At 42.2% G+C, this 27363-nt stretch overlaps 2 protein-coding genes across 5 annotated transcripts; both read right to left on the bottom strand.

Annotated features, from left to right (window-relative positions):
* Positions 1 to 2988: 2988 nt before the first annotated feature.
* Positions 2989 to 26987, bottom strand: LOC103355681 (cytoplasmic polyadenylation element-binding protein 4-like). 4 transcript variants are annotated; one of them, XM_008279555.1, is made up of 13 exons: positions 26976 to 26987; positions 13768 to 13787; positions 11715 to 12825; positions 11508 to 11606; positions 10525 to 10618; positions 8867 to 8917; positions 7997 to 8020; positions 7397 to 7573; positions 7130 to 7219; positions 6913 to 7031; positions 6423 to 6537; positions 6156 to 6337; positions 2989 to 5986 (listed from the first exon to the last, which is right to left on the bottom strand). In XM_008279555.1, exons 3-13 carry the CDS (start codon positions 12777 to 12779, stop codon positions 5759 to 5761), a joined length of 2244 nt encoding a protein of 747 aa, XP_008277777.1. In that variant the 5' UTR covers positions 12780 to 12825; positions 13768 to 13787; positions 26976 to 26987; the 3' UTR covers positions 2989 to 5758. The 4 variants fall into 4 exon arrangements, with proteins under 4 accessions (XP_008277777.1, XP_008277779.1, XP_008277778.1 ...); XM_008279557.1 differs by lacking the exons at positions 13768 to 13787; positions 26976 to 26987 and adding an exon at positions 21449 to 21453 and having other exon boundaries at positions 11715 to 12430; XM_008279556.1 differs by lacking the exon at positions 26976 to 26987 and having other exon boundaries at positions 10525 to 10615; positions 13768 to 13845.
* stc2a (stanniocalcin 2a) lies at positions 17610 to 24136 on the bottom strand. The gene is made up of 4 exons (XM_008279553.1): positions 23875 to 24136; positions 21644 to 21786; positions 20771 to 20982; positions 17610 to 20631 (listed from the first exon to the last, which is right to left on the bottom strand). Exons 1-4 carry the CDS (start codon positions 24011 to 24013, stop codon positions 20268 to 20270), a joined length of 858 nt encoding a protein of 285 aa, XP_008277775.1. The 5' UTR covers positions 24014 to 24136; the 3' UTR covers positions 17610 to 20267.
* Positions 26988 to 27363: the final 376 nt, after the last annotated feature.

Here is a 27363-nt window from a genome sequence, read left to right on the forward strand (position 1 = left end):
CTGGATCCCATTCATGTATAACCCAAACAACCCTGTACTATTAAAATATTAAATATGAATAAAAACGTTGCCACAAAGTTTTGAACATGGACTTGTTTAATAAAATAAAACTCTTGTTAAACAAACTGTCGTCTTCAACAGACACATGCAGATGCAGACTGCTTTAACAACCACTAACCTTTGTTTTGTTGTATCACTGGCTTGAACACCCAGTGCTTAAAGAACAAGTTTTGTCCACAAATATGAACCCTGATGTGGAGAAACACGAATGATGAGTACTGGGAAGTAGCCTGCTATGGCTGCAGGCCATTTCGATCCATCCATACTCAGTTGGTCAGCCGGAGGGCAGCCAGTCTCTGTCTGATAAGCTGGTTTTCCTCCAGCATCTTGGAGATGGTCCTAAGAACTGAAAGCTTGGCCTATCCAGGACAAGGGAAATATTCCCAGGTAAATAAAGAGACAGTAATGAAAGTGCTGAGTGTATGTGTCCTCTGATTCGCAACTAGACGTGTGTCTGTGCATTAGAAAACGCAGAGTAAATTTTGCATTTTTCTCAAAAGTTCTTGTTACAGTAGAAAAGAACAGGTGTTACTGATATCTATAATGACCCTGTTCTATTCAAGTGGCTCTATACAATTTAACAGCGTACTTTATCATTCATTGTATTATTGACGCCTGCGCATTTCTAAATCTATGTAGCTAAATAGACAAACTCTATACCGGATTTAAATGTATGTCATAACCTTTTCTAAGCACAACTTTTTTGCAGAATGAATACGAAATGTATTGTATACACCACCTACATCTCCATTGTCAAAGTAAAATTTCCCCTTAATTGTTTGTAATTAATCCTATGAGCTCCTAAGATTACCATGACCTGGATAAGTGAGAATTTACACAGTTTGCAATTAAGTTAAACCCCAAATCATTCACATTTAAATGCAATTTAACTACAAATATGTGTAAGTATACTTTTTTTAAAAAACTGTTTTCAGTGTCTTCACCTGTTACCTGTTGTCAGTGCACATACTGAACATTTGCATACTGCCTACCTTTTCCTTCTCTGTTGTTGCTTTGCTGTCAGATCTTTGGGAGAAAAAAAAAACCTCTCCAGCATCAGTCGCAGAGTCACGGATGCTACCTGACAACAGCAACAACAAAAAATGTGAATGTGGGGCTTCATCTGTTTAGTCTAGAATTACACCAGTTCAAATTATGTAAACTTGGTATTTCCAGTTTTGTCTAAAGTAGATCAATGTTAACTCTCAGGGTGGACTTTAGGGATAGATACAATAACAGTTAGATGGAAATAGTTTCATAAAAACCTCCAAACACTGCCACAAGTCGCTCAAAAAGTCCAGAATTTGATCAAAACGTCTCTCAAAACCTTTACAACAACAAACATTATATGTGTTTGACTGAAGAAGTTTGTTAGAAGACTTGGTGGACTTCCTTACAGCAGTAGTTCCTAGTCTTTTCAACTAGTGTTTCATCAGGGTAAATAATAGAACCCTGTAGTAAATAGCATGTCCCCCCCAAAAAATAATAAACTAGCCTTGTGTTTGTTTTTACAAATACACTGATAAAGAGACCACAATGTGACAGTGCTAGCCAAAAGGCAAATTCTCGCTGTTTCATCTTTTACTCATGCAGTAAGCTAGTCGCCAAAAATAACACAAAATCACACAAATGTTTATTACTTTAAACCCTGTGACTCTTCAAAGTGACAAACAAACCCCTAAGATGTGACTCACCATAGCACACTATACTGTTTTATTTACTTAGTCTGTTAAAGATAATGCTAAGCTAGTGTGCTCATTTTGCTGGGTTTAGTGTTAGCCCAAACGTTAAAGCTAGCCGACTAGCTAGCTTAAGCAGCTAGCATAACTAAACTAACGGATTAGCTTCTCGGCTAATGTTAACCTTGGCTCGCTGATGTCTTGGGTTCGTCTGGCTCCACCATCCATCTTGCCGGTATTATGTCTTCCTTACTCACCTTCTTGGGAAAAGTGCGGCTGTTGAGTTTCGGTAATTTCACTTTTAAGACCGAACGAGTTTTTTCACGTTTGTCGTCACCCCGCTTGTTCCCGCGCTTGTCTGTATGGGACGACCGAGAGAGGGGCTCGGCCTGTTCCAGGGTCTGGGCCCCGTCTTGGTCACTTCTTTGACCGGAGCCCTGCTGAGAGCTAAACCGTGGTACATGCAGAGTTCTAACCTTCGGCATATTTTCTCTTCACAAACTCTACACCTGGCGGAGGACTGACTCGGGTTTATTCTGCCTACAATCACGGCTCCTTTTTAAAGGTTTGTCCTGTGTTGGTTGTACCGCTCTCAGCCTGCAGGGGGCGCTGCTACCCGGATAATGAGACTCCCAGCAGGCTTTGCGTCTCAGCCGATATATTATTGTTTATAAGGGAAAATAATCATCATCTGCAAATTGAACCTACTCATTAATGTGACAATAAGTGTATGGGTTTACACAAATGACAGTAATACACATTATTATATCACTTTTGATGCATTAATTTTTTTTTTTTTTTTAGCAATTTCATACATTGCAGTTTATGTACTTAATTTTATTCTATAAGCACACAACAAGTTTGAGTCTGATTGAGAAGAAATCCAATAATTATTGCACCTCTGCACACTGAGAATTAAGCCAGTAACTGGAACTATTTTTATATGTATTACTTTATGTATTATTAATTTCACCTGGAACAAACTGCCTTTTTTTAAAGACTGGAAAGCGTTTGTTGGGACAAAAGAACGGAGGTTTAGGTGAGCTAAATAACACTCACTAAGGCCTGAAATAACCCTCCATCTATAAATACCTCTGACCCAGTTTTAACCGACCAGATGTGCCGAAAAGTGCTGTCACACAACAATGGTATCAGGTATCCCCATTTACAAGGAAACCTCCAGTAAATGCCCGTCATTAAACAGAAAAATGAAGGGGTAAAATTCCTGTGAAACAACATCAGCCAGATCTTCTTCCTCACAGCTGTTTTATTCGTTCAACATCTCACATTACAAATACTTCAAATGTATGCATACAGTTACAAACAGTTGGCAGCAAATGAATATATGACATTAGATCTTTGTTTTACTTCAATACTACAAACCAACTATAAAAACTGACGTCTGTATTGTAGCGTAAATTAATCAGGAAGAAAATATAAAAATTGGAACTTACATATAAATGTGAAATGACTTAATAAAAATCAAATGATATCAGGTAAAAAAAAAAAAAAGAAAAAAAAAGTTAATAAATATAACCTTCCCAGCATTCAATTAAAAACTATTGAAATTTTGCAATCAAGTAATACTAACAGACATAATCAATATTTTTTTTTCCATGTGAAAATGTGGAGCACAATACAGCAATTAGAAAAACTAGACACATCAACGAGTTTAACACATCACCCCAAAAATATAACAAAAAAATCTGATCAAAATGATAGTTATACATTTCAATTGAAAATATAGCAAATGCTAAATACATTATCGACCTAGTATATACAATGTTTTCAATCACAGTAGCATGGTAGTAGCAAAATAAGTAAATAAGCACAAAACTAATGTTTAAAAATAAATTCAGGTATAAATTATTTTTTTTCTTTTGCAGACATCAGCATGAACAATAGGAAACAAAAAAAAATGTGTAAATGACTGCATGGTTTATATGGATTGAATGACTTACACTGCGGAGAACTGTTTCTGGAAAGAATAAGTATTGCACATAATGGCTCAAAGTTAACTTGCAACATTAAATCACATTCAGGTTATGTCCCAAAGCATGCCACATCACAAAGGGGGTCAAGTGATCAAGTCTCCTCACCTATGTCCTACTGAGTGTCCTCTACATTACAAAACGCATCCAAAGTGTTGTCACTGTGTAGATTGCATAAACATCATGTCTGTGTACAGTAAGGAAGGCAGACTCCATCATGTAAAGAGAGGCTACAAGAGAGGCGATCTCAAAGAGATAAGGAAAAGAAAGTTAAAAAGGAAAAAGGAGATCTAGTGCATTACATTAGGTCCTGCATTATCACTAGCCATGTTATCTCTTATGCATGCCAAGAATAAGTAGAACTTACAGGCAGTCCCAGAAAGAGGGTCTAAATATTCAAACAGCTGATATCCACTCCGGTGACAGAAGGGAAGATTTCACATTGACCAAAGCCAAAACATTTACCCTAATGATAATCTTAATGACTACACCTAGGAGCGAAATATCAGATTATATTTTCAAGACTATCAAAATCAGTTTAGAAAGGTCTTGCCATGCCTTAGGATCCTGTAATTATGTTTATTAGGACAGGAGAGAATCCATATATGACTGGCTAACGATAGCCTCATTTTTTTTGTTTATTTTTTTATCTACAGAATCACACCAATGCACCAGACAATTTTCAGATTTACCAGCACTTAAATATATAAAAGCTAACTGAAAATTATATTAATATCATTCTTTTTTTTTTTAAATTAAGTTTACCATAAATGCAGATCTCTTAGTAACAAAGGTACAAAATTATTTTTCACCAAGTGAAAAAAATGAGGTATTGCAAAAGGAGTTCTCCCATCTGTGAAAAATGTGCCTAAAATGACTATTGAAAAAAATATTTAGAAAAGTAGTGCATAATAAATGTATATATGTTCATGACAAAATAATCAGCTATAAAACACTGTACAAAAATCAGCAGGCCATGTATAAAATAATATCTTTATCTCTGTGACAGCAAATTCTAGCTACTACCATATCCAACCACAACACTTGTGATAGAAGCTCCAGTCATGGTAGAGCGTGCAGTGGTACACCATGAGGACAGCTCAGGGAGACTGGACTGTGCATTCCCATTAGTTTGTACTACATTAGCATGTTAGCTTCCAGTGCTAATATCCCTGACAATATAAAGTGAGTAAATACTACTGCCAATACCTGAGCCCTGAGGGCTGTGTCTTTATTAGCGGAAACCCACAAACTGAAACTCCAGCCTGTCCTCTGCCACGCGACGAGAGGACACAACGTTATCCTGAAAACCCTCAGATCAACGACTGTTTTTGATGATGCGTTTAGGCCAATCTTTGGTTTGCCCCTTCTGGTTACAAAGTGTCGACTTTTAAACCAAGACCTAAAAACTCATGCCAACAATCTAAACGCGTGTGCCAAACTGAGGGGAGATTTTGTTTTGTGACGTGGCCAGATGCTATACACTGAGCTGCTTGAAAAACTCAATCATCCATCCATCTGAAACCGAGTTCCTCCTCTGTTCAACCCAACCATTTGCACTCAACCTTTGGTAAATGGTACAGTTGTTCTCTAATCCTGCAAGCAAAAAGTAAGAAAATGCACCCTTCTTAAACTCAACTTCCATAGTTAGTATACTGATTTAGGTATGATGAACCTCACTTAAATTTTTATGTTACTCTCGACAACAAATGTAAGCAGCTTTGCCAGCTAACACGAAAAGAAAGTACAGTCAAGTCAAAAAACACCTAAATCCAAATCTAATGCATCCATATGCTCATGCACACTTAAAGTCAAAACGTAAATGGGATTTCACTCTTCTTAGCATTTACTTCTTTTAGAAGGCCCAATTTAAAAAAGAAAATAAAATAAAAAATAAATTAATTCTTTTTAACTTAAAAGAAAAGTGCATTTATTTTTCATATCGTAGCCCATACCCCTTCCCTAACTACCCCTTTCTCTCAGTCCCTCCCCCGTTCCTGCGACGTCTCCCTCCCTCACCCTCTCGCCTCAGTTCCAGCGGAAGGAGATGTGTCGTGGTCGGTCCCCTCCCTCCTTCACCAGCGGCTTGTGGAACTCGCGACCGGCCCGGGAGTGGATGGCTGCCCAGCAGTACTCACAGTAGTACTGCAGACAGGTTACGTTGGCGCAGAAGAAAGGAGCAAACTTCCCTCCACAGCGAGTGCCCTGGCACTCATCACACAGCTGGTCATCCAGGACATATGGCTTCACTTCCACCTGAGAGCAGAGATGAAACGGATGATAGGGAGACTGTTAAAATGGAGGTTGAGGAAAAATTTGAATGCGTGCACAGCAGCATGTTGAATAGGTGGAAATGAATATTTGATGAAGATCCGCTCTTCATTTTTAGGAACTTTTAGGAGCTGCCAGAGTCGCACTGACTCACCCGTTTATCAATCTCCCCATGCTGCAGTTGAACAAATCGGGCACTAATGGCTGCAATGTAGCTTTGCTGATTGGAGAAGGCCACTCGCCCTGCCCCTTTCGGATACTTGAGTTCAGGGTCTGTGTCGATCCCAGCGTAACACACTCCCCCGTATAGACGATCCATGATCATGGCCAGCTCGACTGGAATAGCCATGCACAATGAAGGTTAAAGGGATCTAAACACTTACAGGTCACAGAAATGTAAAAGGTCATCTCACATACGTACCTGCACGCAGGGGACGAGGGACACCTCCTACAAAAATGGTCTTCCTCGGGTCCAGTGGCTGAGAGCCGTCCATAACAAAGTCACTGTCGTTTAGGTTCCAGGGCCGAATCTGGACCTACAAACACCAAGATGAAAAAAAAAACATTAATTTCCTCTCAGTCAGGCTCTACTCCCCTATGACTAAGATACATTTTTGATTGAAAATGAAAGCGCCTTGCTGCTTATGTAATATGGATTAACACATTTTTTTGACTGCTACTGCAGGATGCTGTCAGTGGTAGCCGGGGATTTTTTTTTTTTTTGTACAAGAAGCCTCTAGCATGACTGTATTGTATTGCCGAAGTCAACATTTAGCCTTCTGCGCTGTGGGTAGAGCCACAAACTCAAAGCCCACTTGTACAAATCTATCTTAAAATGTATTTCAGTCTTTTAACTGTTGCCTTAGACAAAAAGCATGCAGGTTAGCAGCAGGACAAACTAACACACTTACAGGCTTGTCCTTGATGGTGGGGCTTGAGACACACAGGTAAAGTTTGCCATCCTCCTGAATGCAGGCGTCAATCAGGGCCTGAACAGAGCTCTCGTCTTGGAACAGAAGGAATGCATATCCTGGAAACATGGGACATTCAGAACAATTTGTATGAACAACAAAACAAAAAAGTCACTAAAACCTGGCGCAGACTTCCAGTTCAACTGGTTTGACAAACCTTTTGGTGGAAAATAGGACTTGCTCTCTGCCTTGTGAGGCCAATCCACAAACAAATGGCCAAATCGACGGAAACTGGCAGTGATTTCATCTGAAAAGGGAACACAGTCAGTGGATCACCATCAAAACGTACTACGGTTACAGAAATTGAAAGCCTGCGCAGTTGTTGTGAAGCTGAATGACTACAGTTGTAGACATTAAATATGACAGAAACATGACACTACTAACACGCATAAATATCTTCAAATACTTAACATGTTGTGTTTACCTTCATCTATGTCTGGGGGCAGCCCTCCAACAAAAACCTTGCGAGAATATCGCTCCACGCGTTCACCATTGAGGTGGGGGAAACAGTGGGCTGAACCGAGGCCTGCAAGCCCCTGCTCTCCTGACTCGTCTTCTCCAAAAGAGCGCTCGTCCTCCATGGGGAACAGAGACGAATGGCCTAGTGGACAGAATGACCCATTTGACACATGTTGGCTCACCACGACAGAGATTTAAGAGTTCTTACCATATTGTAAGAGAGCAGGGATATTACAAAAAGCAGGGAATTTGATTGAATGCAAAAAAAAAATTAAAAAATACTGTCAAGAAATTAAAAAAGCAGCCATGACAGCCAGTTTTTAAATGACATAGTAAAAGCAAGAGTATTATCACTACTAGTTCTTGGAGCCAACCCATAAAGCCTTATATGCCCTTCAGAAAAAAAAAATCTCAACCCCTCATGACAGTCAAGGCAGAGTAATCAGAGACAGACGAAAATCAAGCAGACAAACACAGAGGCAAAAACAACACAGTGATCGTATCAGGGGAAGCAGCCGCTTTCTAAATAACATCAAAGATATCAAGACACGTTAACAAGCTTTACCTCGTCTTCTGCCATAACTTCTTGCTGCATGTAAAACAACACAAAACACTCTTGAAATGGCTTTTTTTCGAAAAAGGCACATGATAAAAACAAAATGTAAAAACTACACTACCAGGGCTTGAAATTAATTTTCTGGGTCATCAGCTAAAATGGATGCATTTTTTAAAGTGACAGGCACTCTGAAATTCCACTGCCCTTTAATGAAAACACAAAATACCTAAATGCACCCAAATGAGCACAAGAAAAATGTTCTACGTCTATTTTTACCTGCATTCATGAAATGCGACTGATAGGAAGTTGGTATACAAAAGCTATGTATTGTATTAGGGAGAGAATTGAGCACATTCATCATATAATATGGCCCTTATTAATCACTTATGTAAGTAAAACTATCAAAAGCTGCTCTACATTTCTTCAAAACGCTGTATGAATCCATGTCTTTGAAGCTAAAAAGCTCATTATGCAAGGGGGAAGGAAGAGGGGAAAAAAGGATTTGGATTCAGTTTACAAATGTGTGCCTTTGACATCATATCTTTGGTGTAATTTCATTTGCTCTTTGCCACCTCTGAACCTGCCCGGCACCGCTACCATTTTCCTACTCACAGGATCCACCATTTTGTTTAGAACAATGACCAGCAAGCAATGAAGTCAGTTCTTGTTTTACCCACTTGCTTTATGTCTTAGTCTGGTCATGTAGCAGCCAGACACTTTAGTTTTGCTTTAATTTTATGCACTCGCCAAAGCAGATTCTGGATCCTGACTTCTACTTTAAGTAATGGCCTCAATTTTTATCTGCATGTGGCAGGCATTAATTTCAAGCCCTGACCTCAGTTACAGTACTGCATATTTATATGCATATCATTTACATACCATTCATAGGTAGAGGCCCGTCTCCACCCTGGTGAGAGAAGCTGTAGCGTCCTAAATGACAAAAACAGGAGAGGCATCAGAACATGATGCCATGAGAGGTTTCCCAACTGGAGTAGTAATTATATTAATTCCTCTTTCTCACGTATAAATAGCTACCCAACCCACCAGTGTTATGTTGGTTTGAGGCAATGCATTTTGTTCTGTGTCTACAGGAAAACGAAAATGACAGCACACATCTGTGGAAAGTGTGCAGAATTTGGCAGACAAATCAAAAAGTACCTCAGATGTAGTTCCGCTTGTCAGTAATTGTAAGTTAAACATGAATCTTAATGTAGTATTTACTGCCTGAAAGCACTGAAATAAGTCCAAGAATGTGTGTTTGACAACTTTTTGCTTGACGACTATGCAAATTCTCAGGCAATTTTGATTAGTAAGAAAGCTAGCTTCTAAATTAAATGATGGAAAACACCCTCATGACAAATGGCAGGTCGACTGCATAAATGACTAAACATAAGTTTCAGAAAAAGAAAGTACATGCATCAGCTGGCCCAAATTCGCATCAGCAGACCTGGCTGTGATGTAAAATGGTTCCTTTAAGACTGACTGCAACAAATCCGAACTGAAATGTTTTATTAATGAGAGAGTTTGTTTCAAGATCAAACCGTCTCCTCTGAAAAAACGCTGCAGGTGATGGTTTGCATTAATTATGGAGTATAAGACAGAAATGTACTATAACATAAGACCGATCTGTAACCACTCGAAATGTGAGTCACGCCCGACTTGTAGCGTTTTAGTACCAATGCAAAAACAATACTTTTGAAACTGAGAAACGCAACCGTCTTTCTCTTCAAATCTCTTTTTCAAAAGACACATTTTAAACACTACAGCACCTGTTAAAAGACAAACTTGTCCAAGTAAAACAGTCTAAAATGTTTTTCTTATTAGACAATCTATCCAGACATAAAATGCCAGCATGCCGATGCTCACTGCTATGGACGCATTTGCTTAGTATGATAAAAGTATTGACGCTCAATATCCAAATAGTCTTCATTTAAAATCACATGGTATTACAGTTAAGAAATGAACTTGTATAGGGAAATACATTGCTACTGTCCAATAGCCAAAAATATATTGTGCTTTCATATTTTAAATTCCGGGTGATACTCCCTGGCCCTACTAAAGGAGGTTGATTCTGTGATCAAAAGGATAGACAAATGAACAAAACAAAACATTATTGGCAGCAAAAAAAAAATGAATCTTTCAGTGCCATTATCAATCCTTAGGTATCATATTCGTGGTCTGAAAGAAAAAAATGCAATGAGCTCTACTTACACCGCAATATCACAACAGTAAAGTAAAATGTGGTGGAGTTCATTAATATTAGTTTTTTGCTGGTGCCATGAGTATAAACGTACACTGCTGTACGACAAGCATTCTACCTTATAAAGATGTAAACAGTGTCAGTGTAAACACTCGCTCAATAAGTAGCATGCATTTTTAAACCTAATTCCTGCCGGCTACATAATTTCCAGCATTGTGAAATAATAATACCCAATTTCTATTTTGTTGTTAAATACATGCAACGACCGCTGTATCTGTCTACAGCCAGCGGTGAGAGAAACCATCCCTTCCTCACCATTGTTAGTGTGGGAACCAACCTTTTAAGGAATCCTGCTCAGCCCTCATAATGTCAATCAAAGAGTTCTCCAGAGAGTGCATACTGAAACCATCAAAGGACCGTGTTCTCTCCTGCTGAAAGAAAGGAAGACAACAATTAGCCTCCTCACTTCCCACATCACCATCTAAAGCAGCAAAAGCTACAAAGATCGCTGACATAGTTTGCCATGATGCGAATAACAAATAAAATAAAAATGTTTTTAAAAAAAGAAAAAAACAGTAAAGACTATTACCATAGAGACAACGCACTGTAAACAGAAAATGGAGACCAACAGATGCTACAAATAATTAGCTGCATATCTCTGCAATCAAATCTCATCTTTCCAATCTGTCTGATGTGATTAACAAGAAAGATAAGCTACTTAAGGAGGTTGCAAAAATTAAAATAAATAAAAATTACACCCTTCTAACTGGCCCAGTTCAAATTGTAGTTAAATAGCCTACGGTGAAAATAAATATTAGCTTTTTAAACAATTCTAAAAACACAGAACATCTGTCAGTAGCACATACCACGTGATACGCAGTACATAACCAGGGACTGTGCATCACTGTGTATAACAAAGAGTTGAGAACATGCAAAGCTGCAGAAGAGCACAAGACTTCTCAAATCAGGACAAGAGGAAGCCCATGTGATCAGACCAGATGATAAGACTGTTCTCCTTTAACCAAATGATCTAGATAAGGCCTCAGACACAAACACACAATAAGTTTCAATTCATCCGTTTAGCCGGCTGAACTGCCATGTATCCTGTTTTGCTCAATGGCTTATTTGTTGCATTTGAAACAGATGAGCATGTTTAATAAGATTAACATAATTTGCCCCTGGAAAATAGAAAGATATATGCACAATTAAATGTGACCACAGTACAATTCCATTGCTGTTTTCGTGAGAATTAACTGAGATGAACTTAGTCCTTTTAGACAAATAAGAATTTCTTTATTATTAGCCTTGTGTTACTCCCACCTGAAAAGGATAGACACTGTCATTGCGGCTCATACTGTCCTCCACCCAGCCTTTGTGATTGATGCCAGAGCTGTTTCTAGGGAACTTCTGCGAGGGGACCTGGAAAACAGATAGAAAATTTGCAAGTGTCCTAACCAAACGTAGCATGTGCTTTGTTTCTGCTTTGCTTAATTACTGTCTGAGATAAGTTGTGACAGCCTCATATACCTGGTTGTTAGGGAAGGACTTTTTCAGCGGAGAGATGGAGTTGAGGCCCGTCATCCCTCCACCTACACCCCGGCGGTACTCTCGAACCCCCTGTGTGCCTCCCCATCCACCATACCCACCCGGGCTCCAAGACGTGGATGTGGGAGTGGAGGGGCTCTGGTAGCTTCCCCAAGGTGAGGGCGGTTTGCTCTGGGCAGGAGCAAGGTGGGGCAGCTGGGTGAATGGTCCAGTGCGGTGGGGATGCGGAGGAAAGGAGGGCTGGGGTGGATGAGGGCTAGCTGGGGAGCGCCGGTGCTGCTGCGGAACCCCCTGACCGTGGGGATGGTAGTGCTGGGGGTGAGGTGTGGGAGGGTGGTGCTGGGAGACTGGTCCAATTTGTGGGGAGAAACTACCTCCTGCTCCAAAGCCAGGCCCGGCGTGGTGGGAGAAGTTCTGGAACAGTAGTGGAGGTCCGTTGGCGTTGGAGCCAGCCGGACCAAAGAACCCTCCAACGTCTTCTCCAACCACTGGTGACTGGGTGGACGGGACAGCAGGGGACCAGTTGTTGAAACTGGTCAGCGAAGATGAAGAGGAGGTGGATTGTGCACAACTTGTACCCATTCCCAGGCTGTCCTGGTAGTCAAAGCCACTTAGCACCGGGGACTCCATCCTCAGCTTCTCTTTCCCACCGCTGCTCTCCAAAGAACCCTTCTCCAATGAGCCATCTTCAGGCAGAGCTCCTTCGAGCTCTCCTAGGCCTCCTCCGGCCTCCTGTTGGCCTGGAGATAGGGCCTGAGGCTGGGCCTGGACCTGAGTCTTCTCCTGCATGTCCTGGAGGTCCAAAGCCTTGGACTTGTCTGACTCCAGAATCTCATCTTGCATGTTACTGTGCTGGGCTACGGCGGGGAACAGCCAAGCACTGCCCCCATTGGTGGAGCAGGTGTTGTTTAGACAGGCAGGGGGGCTGGGGGGGTTGGAGGGGTGGTGAGGGTGCTGGGGTTGAAGGTGAGGAGGGATCCTTACAGGGAAAGCAGATTTGTTACCACTGCCGTTCTTCACCAGAACTCCAAACCCGTAGTCCCCCATTTAGGACACCCAGTAAATCTTCAGTTCACTTTTGGCTTTCTTTATCCTAAAATGTGGGTTGAGGTGAGGCAGGAAAAAAAAGAGAGAAAGGAGTGACGACAATAAAAAAAAAAAAAAAGCTGTTACACCTTAAGTTGATCCTGCCACACACACACACACAAACACACACACAGACACACACACACAAAAACGCAGTGAATGTGCTCGGGCTGCACCCTGCCTGGTCTTGTGATGCAATCAATGAGATTAAATCATTCGCTTGGCTATGGGAGGCCTGGATGAAATATAACACTATAGCAGGCAGACAACCACGGAAAACACCCAGCTTTAAGCAGCGCAGGCAGCTAACAGGCTGAGCTGGTGGAGCTGACGTCTCCAAAGGTCGTTACGCAGCTAGCAGCGAGCTAACAGCTGCTCCGCCACCTTCCATGTGCCCTATTAATCATGTAGATCCGAACAGGCAACATTTTTAAGCACCTTTACGCATTACAGCGCAAACGTGAACGCACAAGCGCAGCGGAGGGTTACAGCATGTACACCTACCGATTAATCTTCCTTTTCCAGCAATGACCTCCTCATACGCAACCATTTAAATACAGGAAAATGTTGATGACGTCTCCTGTCTGTTCTGAATCTAGGGTAGTTCCCTTCACCGAGCCCGCTAGCGCTAGCATAATAGCCGACAGCCGCAGAGCCGTTGGAGCATATTCGCAAACCAGCTAGGAGGCAATAAACCGATTCAGCGACTCAAACGTAGCTTCAAATGTTCGTACGCGACACCGTTGGCAGCGGCAGAAATTTCCAAGTTGGAAATGGTGTGTGGCTCTTTAAACGACCTCGTCTGTTTCGTGTCCTGTATGTTCAATGTCACACAGCCTACCAATCCTTGTCATCATTTTTACATGTCGAAATAAGCCAACGCGCACTCGACGGCCCTTTGAAAGCGTCGACAAACGTGTGTGTTCGGCGGCGTGTCGGGCATAGCTACCTTCAGTTCGGCGTCATGACCTTATCATTTGGATGTTGCCATATTTTTTCCTTTTTCTGCATTTCCCAGGCAGCCGGTGTAAATGGTCTCCTCTCTCTTCTAGATGACAGCTGGGCCAGTCGGGAGACACTTCCGTCTACAAGCCCCGCCCCCGCCACCAGCAGCCAGCCAATGAGAGGCAGGATTTCCCTTCAGCGCCCCGCCCCGTTAAACTAAAATCCAATTTGTGATTGGATAATTGTTCTGAATGCACGCCCACCGTGCTCCTTCTCAATGAATGGCAGATGCACTCAAGACGTTCTCCTCCCAAATAAGGATGTCTTGAAATCAATGGGAGGAGTTGTTGTAGGGAAAATGCTTTAATGATCTAAGTAAATTTCTGTCTAAACCTTTAACCAAGACTAAAAATATCTATGTTTTAGTAAGAATACTGTCAGCCAATGGTTTTCAAAGCTTTGAAAGCTAACTTCTAGAATTTGCAACCACTTATTTCAAATGCAGATGAGTTCATTTGGCTAAGCAAATGTTTTTCTCTCCCTCCACCCCACCAGTTTCCAGGCATGCAATACTGGTGTATGAGACAGGCCCTGAAAAGCAATGTATTTTATCACTTTAGACAGACAGACAGATAGATAGATAGATGGGTGGAGTGATGGGTGGATTTTGTTGAACTGCTATAACCCGGATCCACAGCAAAGTACTGCATAGCAATCTCATTAAAATAAGCTGCTGCTATTTTCAGAACGTAATCGAGCTTGAGAGCTTGATTCATTGTACTTTAGTGAGATCTGCTCCGATCATACCATCATATCATACCTTCACTTAGTGGAACACAGAATGACAGTCAGCCTCCTGTCTACCTGCAAGCCAAAGCGTCACTTTGCGGATTCATTAACAACTTACAGGTCATTCATTCACCAGGAGATGAAAGATTATCCTGCTCAGAAGCATTACTCTTGCTACCCACAGTATACATTACTCAAGTGGGAGTAAAATTACTTGCGTTTAAAGCTACTCAACCAACACAGGCTCATTAGAAGCATGCACGTACAGCAGCTTAGCAGCCATTTTGACTCGGAAAGCAAAGGTTGCTTTATTGAGGAAAGGCGGTTTAAAGAAAGCTTAAATAGAATATTGTCATGATTGTGTATTAAGGATACTACAGTACAATATAGGGAGATTGTTTTTGCTTAAAACAATGAAAGCATAACATAAAAGCAGACTTACTGGTTTTAGAATGTACTCAGAAGTAGCAGAAAATCTACTCAATTTCACTCACTTTCCACCCAAGTGTTGAGAGGATTATTTACTTGTTGAGTTTGTCTTGTTAACACAGTGTTCCAGTCCCCCAAGGCAGACCCACCCTTCATTTGTATCCTGTAGGAGCAGCAGCACATATCACCCCACCCCACTGCCATGTGCTGCAGGGCCTGTTGGGGTGGTTTAACAACACAACCGTGGATCTTGAACTTCTGGTTTCTTGTAAAAATTAATAGACAGCTGGTCCAGGTGTTACTGCTTTAATATTCTCTGCCAACCGAGCGAGGAAGCTGTGGCACGGTGTGTATTTGTGAGTCTGAATGTGCGTTCCGCTCTCTGTGCTGCTGTCTGCTTTAAGCCTTTTGAGGCTGTCAAGCATAGTGAGTTGTGTCAGCATTTTTCTTTTCCTTCCCTGAGAGCAACACTCTCTATTCCCTGGTGAGAGTACGCTGTGCTGCAGAGGTTCAACTCAGTTTATGCAGCTAAGCAGGTAGACATGATTGGATGATACGCGGCGTATACAAGTACTGTCGTGCCAGCTTTAGGTGAATGTAGGACATCTGTGTTCTTGAGGCCTGACAGAAGACAAAAGTGGGGTGCACGCTTTCACCCCAAATGGTTCTTAAATGATTCATCCATGAAACTTAGGCACCCAGTCATTAATTCATTAGGTCACACTGGAGCACAGGGCAGACGTTCACAATGCGCCTGGGGCCGACGGGCTCAGGTTTCTCTGCTCGGAGGCACAGCCTGTCTCTGCTGCTGCTGCTGCTGCTCACATGGGATATTGGCTGCCTCCATGTTGATAGAGCTCTGTTGCCATATCAGCCACGTAAGCTGGGAGATTTCTGGTCCAGCCAGCAGCCCCATTGTTTGACCAGGAGGTCATCTATCTCAGACTCAAAGTATTGTTGTAAGAACCTGAGTGTGACACAGCATAATTTCTCCCACACACCGTGTTCCCATGCAGAGTCTCTATCACACCACACTGTGGCCTTGCTGGTCAGCTCCCTGACGAACAATGTACAGCACACTGTTGAGATAAACATATTTCACATGCCATACATGCAATTAAAGCTGAAAATATATACACTGTGTACATGAGTGATAACAATGGCAACATATTTAGAAATTAGCTCTGAACATAAAGATACATTGACTGTAAATGGAGTAAGATGAATTAATTTAGGTGGAGCCTTTTCTGTCAGAACACGCAACACTGCCCAAGATTGAATCTTTGCTATGTATCAAATAGATACTAGAGAATCAGATTAAAGGGATGGTGTCATGACTTAAAATAGGGGAATTACATAAAGAAGAGAAAAAATTAACACAGTACAGAATGAATTATCTTGACGTCTAGTCTCTAATGTACGTCAAACTAAAAACAAAATCCAACTTTCCCAGAATGTATCTCAAAGGCATCTTTTGTTAGACCTTCCCAGCCTCCTAAATGCTGACTTCTTTCACAGTCCACAACCCAAGCTTGTAAAGCAAAACTATTTAAAAAATAAAAATCAAAGTCTCAAGTCCCAACTGAGACAACCCTGAGGACACCAGGGTGAGTTTTTTGAATACTTTGGAAAGCAATGTCATAGCCTACAGAAGAATCTGTGTACAGCTGTAATACAAAGCCTTGTTTTCACAGGCTTTGTAGCTCTCCTTGTAATGAATAAACAGATCTTAAGGAGGCATGCTGTTTTTTGTGCACTTCTTTTGAGATAAAGAAGGATATCTGGAAGTTAATACACTATGGAGTCACTTTACCTACACTCAAGTTAGGTTTAAAAGATTTTGTAGCTTTAATCTAGAAAACGTAACTGACCCCAATTTTTAAAATAAATCAAATACCTGCACCTGCTTCCACCATCTGCTTTGCATGTCAATAGGCAAAGAGATGTCGCCACCCAGTGGTGGTTTGGCGTCACTACGCATTCAAAGATTGCACAGTGACAGGCCCTGCAAGGCAGAATCACACTGAACTGCAGAGGTGCTGATATTACAGAAGCTCTGTGGTATGTTATGACATGGCATGCAGCCATCCTTCCATCCCTGTCACACTGTAGACAAACTAGAAAAAAAAAAAAAACAGAGGGCAGAATTTACGTGACAAACTCCCATATATGGCCTCCAAACGCACCCCAGGAGACCGAACCTGACTCGAGCATGACTTTGAGCACCCCCAAGACAACAGTTGGAAGTCTACCTTTCAAATTAGAGCACTGTCTAAATGTTTGGTGAGGCAATGTACACTGTTGGGAAAACTCATAAAAACTGACACCCTGAACCCACCCCCAGCATTGCACACAATCCAGAGCTGCTGACGTAAATGTTTAGGCTTTTCAATAGGGAGGATATTTCCAGTCCTTGAAACTTTAAACACAGCCCGTATTTCACTGTCAGAAAGGAGGCGGCAAGTCAAACGAGAATAGGGTGTCTTTTAACCTGCGTGTACACCTGAGACGCCGAGGCCTTCTCTGCTAACCTGCTCAGGGCCGGGTGGTTGTTTCGCCTCTGAAAGTGTCGATGTTTTACGCGAACGTTAACAAAAAAACTATCTTGAAAGACACAAAATGTACAAAATACAGACAAAAATACTTTAATGATAACAAGATACATCTGACTTCAGGAGTCCAAAGATATTGATGGAGTCAATATGCCCGACGTCTTACAAGTGAGTTACAAACTTCTAGACGATGTTCTGTATTTTGAAGCAGTGGAGTCCTTGTGCTTGACAGAAGAAAACAAGTAATGTGGTGATGGAGCTCTAACAATACAGGAAACATGGTTAGTTTTATTTTCCTGCGAACACATACAGAAAAAGCCATTCAACCAACTACATTATTACAAAAAGCCATATCAAACCTAATGACAGAGAGCTTAACAGATTGTCACTTTACACACATACAGTACATTCTCAATAGGATTAGCTTATGTCTTGTGCCGGGATGTCACAGGAATCCCAACTTCCACAACAGAATAAAAAAATAAAATACAAGCCTGAAAGCCTCACTTATAATAGTCTCTAAATGACTGGGAGGAAAAAACTTTACCTTACTGTAAGTATATCAGGAAAAAAAATAAAGTGAAAACCCTTAACTGAGCCACAAAATCTGAGCATGTTTTATATTCTTTTTGCACCAAGCACTCCTCAGCATGTGGTGCTCATAAACTGCACTTCCACAACTGAAGCATGTGACTGGCCTGAAATGGTCAAAAGCCTGTGTCTGTGACCTAAAGGAGGAAGAGAAGAAGAAGAAGGAGAAGAAGAAGAAGAAGAAGAGTACAAGGAGAAGTAAAGACAGAGTGAATCATCACATTAAAAAAATAAAAATAAAAAAAGACGTTGAGCACGTCTCTCTCCTTCTTGCTCCACTCGTCTCTGCTAGTTGCTGGCTCTTGGCTGTGGCCCAGAGGAATTCTCTGGTGGCCTCGGTAAATATAACATTTAGAATAACAGCGCCAGAGCCCCCGTGTGTGGACTTAACCCAGTTCCTGGGTCCTCGCTGTGTTGCCTGCGGCTCTAACGGGCAGAATAACAGGCCTTCATGTCTGACCTAGGTAAGGGACCAGAGAGGAATAAGGGCTAATTTAGAGGCTAGAGATCTGGAGGGTTTCTGTCAAGCCTCTTTCCTGCCTCCTGGGACACAAAGGTAGAAAATGTAGCATGGCTCCACTAAAGAAGGGGCTCAATCTGGTCCTAAGGAGCATGTGGGGATGCAGGATTTGTCTTTGATAAGGAAAACCAGGTTGTTCAAATGAAATAGCCTCTGATTAGAGGGTGACTACTTTGTTAATGTGGTCTTATTTCTCAAGATGCAGCAGTCGAACACAAACTGACAATCACCCAAAGTGCAAAATCTAAGACTTTTGTGGCTCAACACCATCGCAAAATAGGTTCAACATCAAATCTCGCCGTGACACAGTATCATCCATTCACTTAAATCACAGAGAAGCGGTCACTGTGAACATTTAACAAGTTTAGGCACCTTGATGTTTGTGATTTTTTTTTTTTTTACATTTGAAATTCAACATCCTCTCTTATCGCTGCACTTCACTGATAGCTAGATGGAAAACAAAGAGAACGCATTACATTTGACAGTTCAGTTACTATTCGTGAACAAGAGCAATGTCTCCTGAAGCTATACACACGACATTGATCCGTAATGTCTCCGAGACACAGTTTCTGAAGCTCTATTAACATTGAGAGTGATGTGATACTTTTCTTTTTTTTTTTTGCATTAAAATAAGACACATGTCTGAGTATAACTAAAACTTACGAAACAGAAAAGAGTCCGTAAAACTGCGGCTGCTATGCTCGTTTCCATTCACCGCTGCCCAGACAGCAGCACTGGATGACATCAAAGATCAGTCTTGGCTCTCTTATTTCTAGCTTTGCAAGAGACTTATCAATACAATACAAGTGTGAAATAACTGTTCATATTCATAGTATTACATTTGCATCCTCTTTAGAGTGGATTTTCACTTTAAGAATGCACAAGTTTGTTGGCTTTATGGCCATCATGCACTAAAATTCATATGTGCCAGAACTGGACTTAAAACCTGTACAATTTGTATTTAATCATCAAGTATCTATAGTTATAATACATATTCCCACTTTGAAACAGCAAATGGTGTATGTTACATATCTACAGACCAATGTGTGATGGGTGCAATACTGTGAAGAGAACAACAGACGGCACACCATATACTATGTCATCTATAGTATATCAGTATTGCATATTGTAACTATATTTATACATGTTTATATAAATATAGATAAGTATATTTCTATGTACATTTTGATATTTCAACATTGCATAAAGAATAAAATAAATAATACAAATATAATCAAATCTTACAGTAAGTATGATTTGAGAAATGCTATATTAGAGCCAAAATTGTCCTAACAGTTGAAATAATCATGATAATAACAATTGTTATTCAATTTAAAAAATAAAAATTGTGGCCTACAGTCTGGCATAACAGTACAAGCTACACCACAATTACCCTGCAAGTTTACCATGTGGGACTGCTGGAATGACTGGAGAGGGTGGAATAAGGAATAAAGGTCAGGGCTTGTTTCCTTCTGCTCAGTCTGTCTGGGAAATTGTGTATGTGTGGACAAATGTGTGTTTGTGTGTATGCGTGTGTGAGGATGTGTCATTGTGTGCATAAGTCTGCAAGTGTGGCTTTTAAACGGTGTAAGGGGTCAAAGGTCAGTATAGTCTCCTGAGCTTTCACCTCCGGATGTCGGTGGCCTTGGGGTCTTCCTGCTCGGCCACCACTCCGACTTCCGGACCGTGGCGGCGGGGTCCCTGACTGCGGTTGCGTGGGTGACCGTTGAAGCCCGCCTTACCAGCTTTGTCCTTGTCGCCTTGCCGTGGAGGGCGAGGGTGCTCCGGCTCAGGGTGGGAAGGCAAGGCGTGGCGGTGGTGTTCGACGGGGGAGCTGGCGGGAGACGGGGCGAGCGAGGAGCACAGGCTGAGGCTGTCGCACAGAGCCCCCCAGTTCTGCTCGCACTGTAGCCGGACGCTCCTCGTCAGGGCCTCCTTCACCTCCTCTCCGCAGCTCAGGAGGATATTCACCAGCTCCACATATGGACTGGGCAGAGAGAGGCGGATTACTCACATGAATCCTGTGATTTAATGTACAACACATCAAGGTCTGGAAAATGACAAGAATAAATGGGGACAGGCGAAGGAAAATACATATTTAAAGGTTGTCCACACCAGTCGCTTACCCTTTAGGGAACAGATCTTGGAAATGGATCATCTCCACCATGACAGCCACGTTCTCTTTAGCAGCAGAGCACAGGTTGTGCTTGATGTAGCACTCTCTCTGGAGCTGGAACACCATCTCCTTAATGGACACACATTTTCTGCTGATGCAGCTGAACTTGTGCCGTAAACCGTGTGCCATACATTTCAAAGCATCCTTGATGAAGGACTTCCCCTGTGTGCACACAAAGACAAAGACTCTTAAAGTGCTGAGGACTAACACGTCTTTTAAAGAACAAGAAGGTACACTAGATCCACGTGTTGTTGATGTATATACCTATGTATGATAGTTTTGGTACTTTAGAGATGCCATGCACCTGTTTTAGCAGTTTAGAAGTGTAGGCCTGGCTGTGTTATATATAAATGTATACGCTTCTTATAACGAAATGGGAGAATTAAATCCTGCATGAATAGTCAAATTGTGCCATTCTTCTGGTGAAGTCTTCTGGATTCATCTGCCAAAGATGTTAAATTCCTAGTAAGTGACCCTATAGACATATTAACACCCCAGTGAAGCCTGGCTTGGCAGGGCTTCAACCTCCGCTATGTATGAAAAGGGAGCTAACTGGGCTTCTGGCCAGCTGGCTCATGACCCTTGGTCCTAACTGTACACACATCAGTCCACTGAGAGGCAAGTGAACTTCCCAAGAAAGGAAAAGAGATTATTAGATAAGTGCATGGATGATCGCACTCCTAAGAAAAAAAAAAACCTAACTGATATGTTTTGAGGTATGCAGAAAAATGACGAGTGTGGAGCAGTGAACCGATGAAAAGGAGGAGGAGGAATGTTGCCTCTGGTTATACCATTTTTGCAAACAGACAGAATAGTTTAGTACCTGAGAGTCAAATTTGCCAGCGTTGTGCAGGAACGTCATGCAGATTTCCTGTAGCCCTCGTATCTCGCAGGAGTTATTCTCAAAGCACTCAAACACACCACAGCCGACATCCCCTGCACTCACCAGGCAGTGCTGGATCTCAGCTGGAAATAGAGAACAGGTTAGGGGAGGGACCTTATCATCTGTTCACAGCAGAGACAGCGTACAGATTGTTACAGGCGTGTTGGCAATGAAGACCATACAGCTTGGAGGCACAACTCCACTTCAGCACCGATTGCTGCACGAATCACAAAGCTGATGTGGCGTATAACTATTTCCACAGACGCAGGCGGTCGTTCGTGTGCTCATGACCCGGAGTCTGAGAGAGAAAAAGGACGCAGCGGAGTGGGGGAGTGGGGAGAAGTCTAATTTCCCAAAGCTGAGGGGGTTCCTGCAGAGGAACACTTGGTGACAGATATTACTGTGTCATTCTGCACCACAATCCATCTGCACTGCCTAGCATTGAGATGGGATGGTGCATTGCAGATACAGCCAAATGCAGTCATTTCAGTCAACGTCTGTTAACTAAATGTGTATCAACAAGTCTCTAATTACTGCATTTGGAGGCTGACTGAGATTGCATACTGAAAATGCAATATTAAAAGCTGCAACATTAGCTTTGTGAGGAGTGCAACAGCAGCAATGCAGGCAAAAATTCAAAGGGAAATATGCAAGTACATGTCATGTGGATGTCTCCTGTACAACACCGGCTGGCCCTCAAGCACCCCTTTGCTTTTTAGCATTAAATACAAGAATGAAACATTTTATTGGTGCAGAAATGCTTTTTTTTTAAAAAAGACAAGAAAGGAGAGAGAGAAACCTGCCACAGCTTCCTTATGTGACATCCTCTCGAGTGTTTTAATTTTAAATGAATATGGCAAATTGCAGGTTAGGCTGGGAGCCAAGACACCATATAGAGTTACAGTTTGGCTATGAAAACCCCAACTGTTGACCTAAGTAAAACACAATTACACGCGTGATTTGTCTTGGAGCTGATAACTGATGGGCGTGAGAACATTGTCGGAATTGCGCACCAGTTGCGTAAAAGGAGACTTTTTGTCTTGAGCACAGCAAATAAAGGATTAAATGTGACTTATTAGAAATCACGCTTGTCAACAAAGAGCCTCTGTTTGGGGGGCAGTAGTAGGGGGGTGGTGGAAGTGTGTGTGTGTGTGTGTGTGAGGAGGGGGAGGACGAGGGGGGACGAGCTGCTGCTGCCGCTGCTGCTGCTGCCGCTGCTGCGGGGGTTTGTAGGCACCGAGTTGAACTTTAGTGCGCAGGAAAAGTGAGCCGCTGTCAGCAGTGCTTGTTTTGGCATCACGGGAATGTGCTTGGATCGTACGAGCTTGGCCGCAACGTGCATTGAATTACACAGTGGTGTTACCAGGGTCTCTGCTGCGAAACCTGCATTGGAGTTTGTCCCCATTTTTTCGATGTGGAATAAAGATCTGCTGTGATATTCTTTTTGAAAAAAAACGCAGGTTCACATGGTTGGGTGGCATGCTGGATAAATCAGCCAGAATACGCCACTAAGTTACTGGGGGGGTGGGGAGGGAGAATTCAACGTGGTGCGCAAATTACGCGTAGCCACACGTGTCTTTTAATCATATTTAAGCGCTATTTCCTCACAGGATCGGCGCTTGTAAATTAACTTGGCTCACCACCACCACACTACTCCGCTCATCCGCTGCTCCACTAACCTGCTTGAACGCATCAAGCAACATTCATTTCACAGCACATGCAAAGAGATTTTTTTTTTCTTCTTCCTCCCAGATAACCGGTGAAACAGTCACCTATAACCCGCGCACACACGCTCAGCAGCGCGCCCGCACACCTAGACGTGCTGCCGTATACATTACCTATTACCTTGTGCCATTCTATTAATAGTTTACTAACATATTGGATTTCTGTCTGAGAGTATTTACAAAATATCGCCTTTCGCAGTGATCGAAGAGCGTCACTCGTGTGAAGAAGGAGAAAAAAAAACGCCCGGCTTTCAGTTCAAAAAACGGGGGGATTTCTCAAATCGCCCAACCGTGTCACCTGCATGGTTTAATTCGCAGCCACAGAAAACACGTGTCCGGGAACAAACCCCACGTAGATCTGCAACCGAGAAACACCCCAGACAAAAATAAAAAAAAATAAAAAATAAAAAAATACATCTGATCTCTGTGAACATTTCTGTTTCCTACCTGTGTTCTGCAGGGAGAGGCGTCCTTTCTGGCTCGCAGGCTTCTCCGGGGGACTGTCGTGAATATCAATATTATCCGATACCACTACTTGCTCCAGCACTGACAAAACCAGCAGCGCCACGGCCAGTTTGACCAACATTGCGTCTCCGAAACCAGCGCGCTTCTCTATTCCCAGCAAAGATCCGGCAGGCGTGTGTTGCGTGAAGGTTCACCTTGGATCAGTGATCAGCGCAGCTGCGGCTTCGGTATCTTACGGGGCAGCTGTGGGACTGAACGCATGAGCTGGAAGGGATGCTGCCTATATTTCTCAGAGCCCCGGGTGTCAATTTGGATGAAGGAGTTAAGCAGGTGTTGTCGGTCGGGGCTTCACAACCAATCAGAGACGCAGAAATCCACGTCCAAGGTTTTAGGGGAGTGTCCAGTGAAAGTCCCCTTTTTGCCATAAAACTGGCCCCGTAAAGCAATGCTCATGAGGAAAGTTGACTGTGACATTTGTGGGTGATCAAGCAGGGTTTCAAAAACCAAATCTGCAACAAAAAAAAAGAAAAGAAAAAAAAAGAAAAAGTCAGTAATATAATATCCAATATATCCTCCAATAAGTCATTTAACAATCTTCCACTGGCTCGTGTCATTTGCAAACATAGTAAGATAACTTTTTTTTTTTTGATGTTGTTGGAGATGCAGCAGTGAAAAGTCAAGAATGTCTGTTTTTGCCATAAAACTTGAGCACTCATTTAGGATACAGGGCTATCTGTGAGAGCAGAGGGGGGAGGATCAAGAAGCCTGGCAGCATACTGGAGAAAACTAAAGTGTGTGATGTTGAAGTAGAAAAAAAAAAAGCTGAGAGTTTGTGGATCTATGATTGTCATCTGTAGCACTCACACAAAATCTCCACAGTACATTCTTGCAATCGGTGTTCTGCTGATAATCACAAACGGACAACAGGATGACAGGGCTTTATGTCACGATCTATTAATATTGTATTGATTTCACCCTATAAAAACTGTTTACTTACAAGTGAAGCTCCTATAAATAGAACGCCTTTAACTAACTTTTTATGGGGAAGTAAATACGAGGAGGTCTGTTACACAATGCCCAGTTTAGTCTGTGACAATGAGGTCTGCTAACCACTACTACAGGGAGTGATCTAAGAATAGAGGACAAACATTGGCAGGGCTGCACATTTGGAGACGCTGGAGGAATCTTTTTCAAGAGCAACACTTGAGGATGCCATGTGGAATAACTGCGAGCTGAATGAGCCTGCGAGAAGGAACATAAAGTCTCTGTCTTCGAAATGTTTCCAATGACCTAATGGTGTTACTACTCCTCAGGTAAAGGCCTGTACGGGAGGCGGCGGTGCCATGGAAGCCGGGCACGCTGCTGCGTCACCCGTGTTGCAGCTGTGGACAAGAAATGGCATCATGAAGTGGCTGTCAGCTTGTGCAGGGGTGGGGAAGTGCACTTTCAAGCCTGTAGGGGGCCCACTGATACTAATTGTTCCCTCCTAATCTTAATTAGAGCAACCCAACATCCCAAACCTGTAGGTTATCAACAGGCCTCACTCGAGACACTCTAATATATTCGCATCCACAGCTACAGGCCGTTTCCTCCTAACCCAACCTGCATGTCCTTGGATTGTGGGAGCACCTCAAGAAAACTTGTTGACATGATATGCAAACTCCCAAAACCACAGCTGGCGGTTTACTGTTAAAACTCTCAGGGAGCGAAACAAACTTCAGCCTCCGTCTCAGTACAACAGAGGAGGCGCTTCAGCGTCTGCGTGTGATGAGCTGAAGGGGGTAAAAGGCCCGACTAAGACCCAGACCCCCAAGACAAATACATTACGCCACTGTTCAGGCGCCCCATAAACGAACATGGGGAAACGATTGGCGGTTGTGTGTGTGTGTGTGTGTGTGTGTGTGAGAAAAAAGAGGAAAAAAAAAAAAAACACAAGACGGAGGAAGAGACAGACAAACAGGCCTCTGATTGTGGCCGCCCTGAATTTCATAGATCTGTGACTTTTGAAATCTGTTTATCATAACATTTCATTTATTTTCATAAAATCCTTTTCATGGGAAGCTCTGGCTCTGTCTGCTGGAAAAACTTTAAAACCCAGGCTATATTTAGACCATCAATGAAAATTAGCCTAGAGCGGGAATTGGACTCCTGCTCTAACCTAACCAAAATGATGATCACTTATAGCTCTAAATATAGATAATTATTATCTTGAGACGGCAGTATCTATCGTTTTAATTGAGGTTTTTTAGTCAGCGGAATGAGTTTTTGGAGAAGTCACCACAGCTGAGAAATGGGAGGTATTTTGGCCAGGAGATGATGCAGCACAGCAAACCTCAACATTTCAATATTCCCATTATATTCTTATGGGGAATGTGGTAGGCTTTTACTGTCATGAATTTATGATGATCTTGTCCTATTTTGTCTCCTGTGTTTATATCACTCTCACAGAAAGATTAGTTTTTATGTTATAATGAAATAAAGGCGTTCAACTTAAATAAATACATGTAATATACCATCTCTATAGACTTTGCTCTGCCACCAAAAAAAAAAAAAAAAAAAAAAAGTTCCAGCCTCTGTGTCACAAATTGGCCTAAGCTTTGATGAGCACGGAACGGAAATTGCAATACAGCAGTATTTTCAAAGTCCATTGGATTTCCATCAGGAGGGTGTAGCGCACCGTGGCACGCGTCTGGAGATGGGCTTGGTGCGTGTCCAGTTGTGCCTACACCACAAACTGGAATCTCCAGCTCAATTCACGTCTGTTAAAAACTGCCCACGCTGTCCACACACCCTCGATTTGGCCCAATCAGTGTGCTGCAGTGGACCACAGGCTTGTAATAGCGTGTGCGTCACCGCTGCCTACTGATGCTGCGTTCAGGTCGTATGGGAAAAACCTGCGTACGGATCCTTAAACCAAAAGCTGGCAATTAGGAGGTATCCAATTAGCTGTTGGAAGTTATTTCCAAGGAATTCCTCAGTTATCTCCTTGACAGCAGAGAAGAATCCATCCATTGAGGTAGACCTACGAGTGGAGACTGAGCTAATTTCTTTCTTTTTCTTCAAAACCTACTTAAAGTTGGCACCTCAAACCCAAAACTCCCAAACGGAATTAGGTTTGGAGTATCCTTTAACAATAATTCATTTTGATTTCAACTTAATTGGCTTGCTGAAAAGTGAAGAAAAATGTGTTGTTTTTAAATGTGTAATGCATATTTACTACTTTACATGAATGCAGCACAAAAGGCCAAGCATTGGCACAGAGAGCAAGAACATTCAGCGGTTTGACGGACCAAATGAATGAGCATCCCGATTTAAAACTTTATTCTCAAGGATTAAGATATTCTTTGAGGACATGTTTTCCACAGCAAATGGCCAGTTCCCGTATATGTTCAAGCAAATCAGTGAATTTGACAGAAACCTCTCACTTCAAGCTCTATTTTAGTGACTATGCTGCACCTTTAAGGCAGGTCA

This window comes from Stegastes partitus, unplaced genomic scaffold (genome assembly GCF_000690725.1).
Source record: "Stegastes partitus isolate 25-593 unplaced genomic scaffold, Stegastes_partitus-1.0.2 Scaffold164, whole genome shotgun sequence".
NCBI lineage: Eukaryota > Metazoa > Chordata > Actinopteri > Pomacentridae > Stegastes > Stegastes partitus.

Bases quoted from the DNA above. Each gene is read 5' to 3' on its own strand.
- LOC103355681 (XM_008279555.1), bottom strand. From the start codon at position 12,779: ATGGGGGACTACGGGTTTGGAGTTCTGGTGAAGAACGGCAGTGGTAAC. The intron at 10,619-11,507 runs GTGGGAGTAACA...CCTTTCTTTCAG, and splicing joins ACAGTGTCTATCCTTTTCAG to CAGGAGAGAACACGGTCCTT. The intron at 6,338-6,422 runs GTACGTATGTGA...TGGCTATTCCAG, and splicing joins CCCTCGTCCCCTGCGTGCAG to TCGAGCTGGCCATGATCATG.
- stc2a (XM_008279553.1), bottom strand. From the start codon at position 24,013: ATGTTGGTCAAACTGGCCGTGGCGCTGCTGGTTTTGTCAGTGCTGGAG. The intron at 21,787-23,874 runs GTAGGAAACAGA...CTCTATTTCCAG, and splicing joins CCTCTCCCTGCAGAACACAG to CTGAGATCCAGCACTGCCTG. The intron at 20,632-20,770 runs GTAAGCGACTGG...CTCTCTGCCCAG, and splicing joins CAAGATCTGTTCCCTAAAGG to TCCATATGTGGAGCTGGTGA.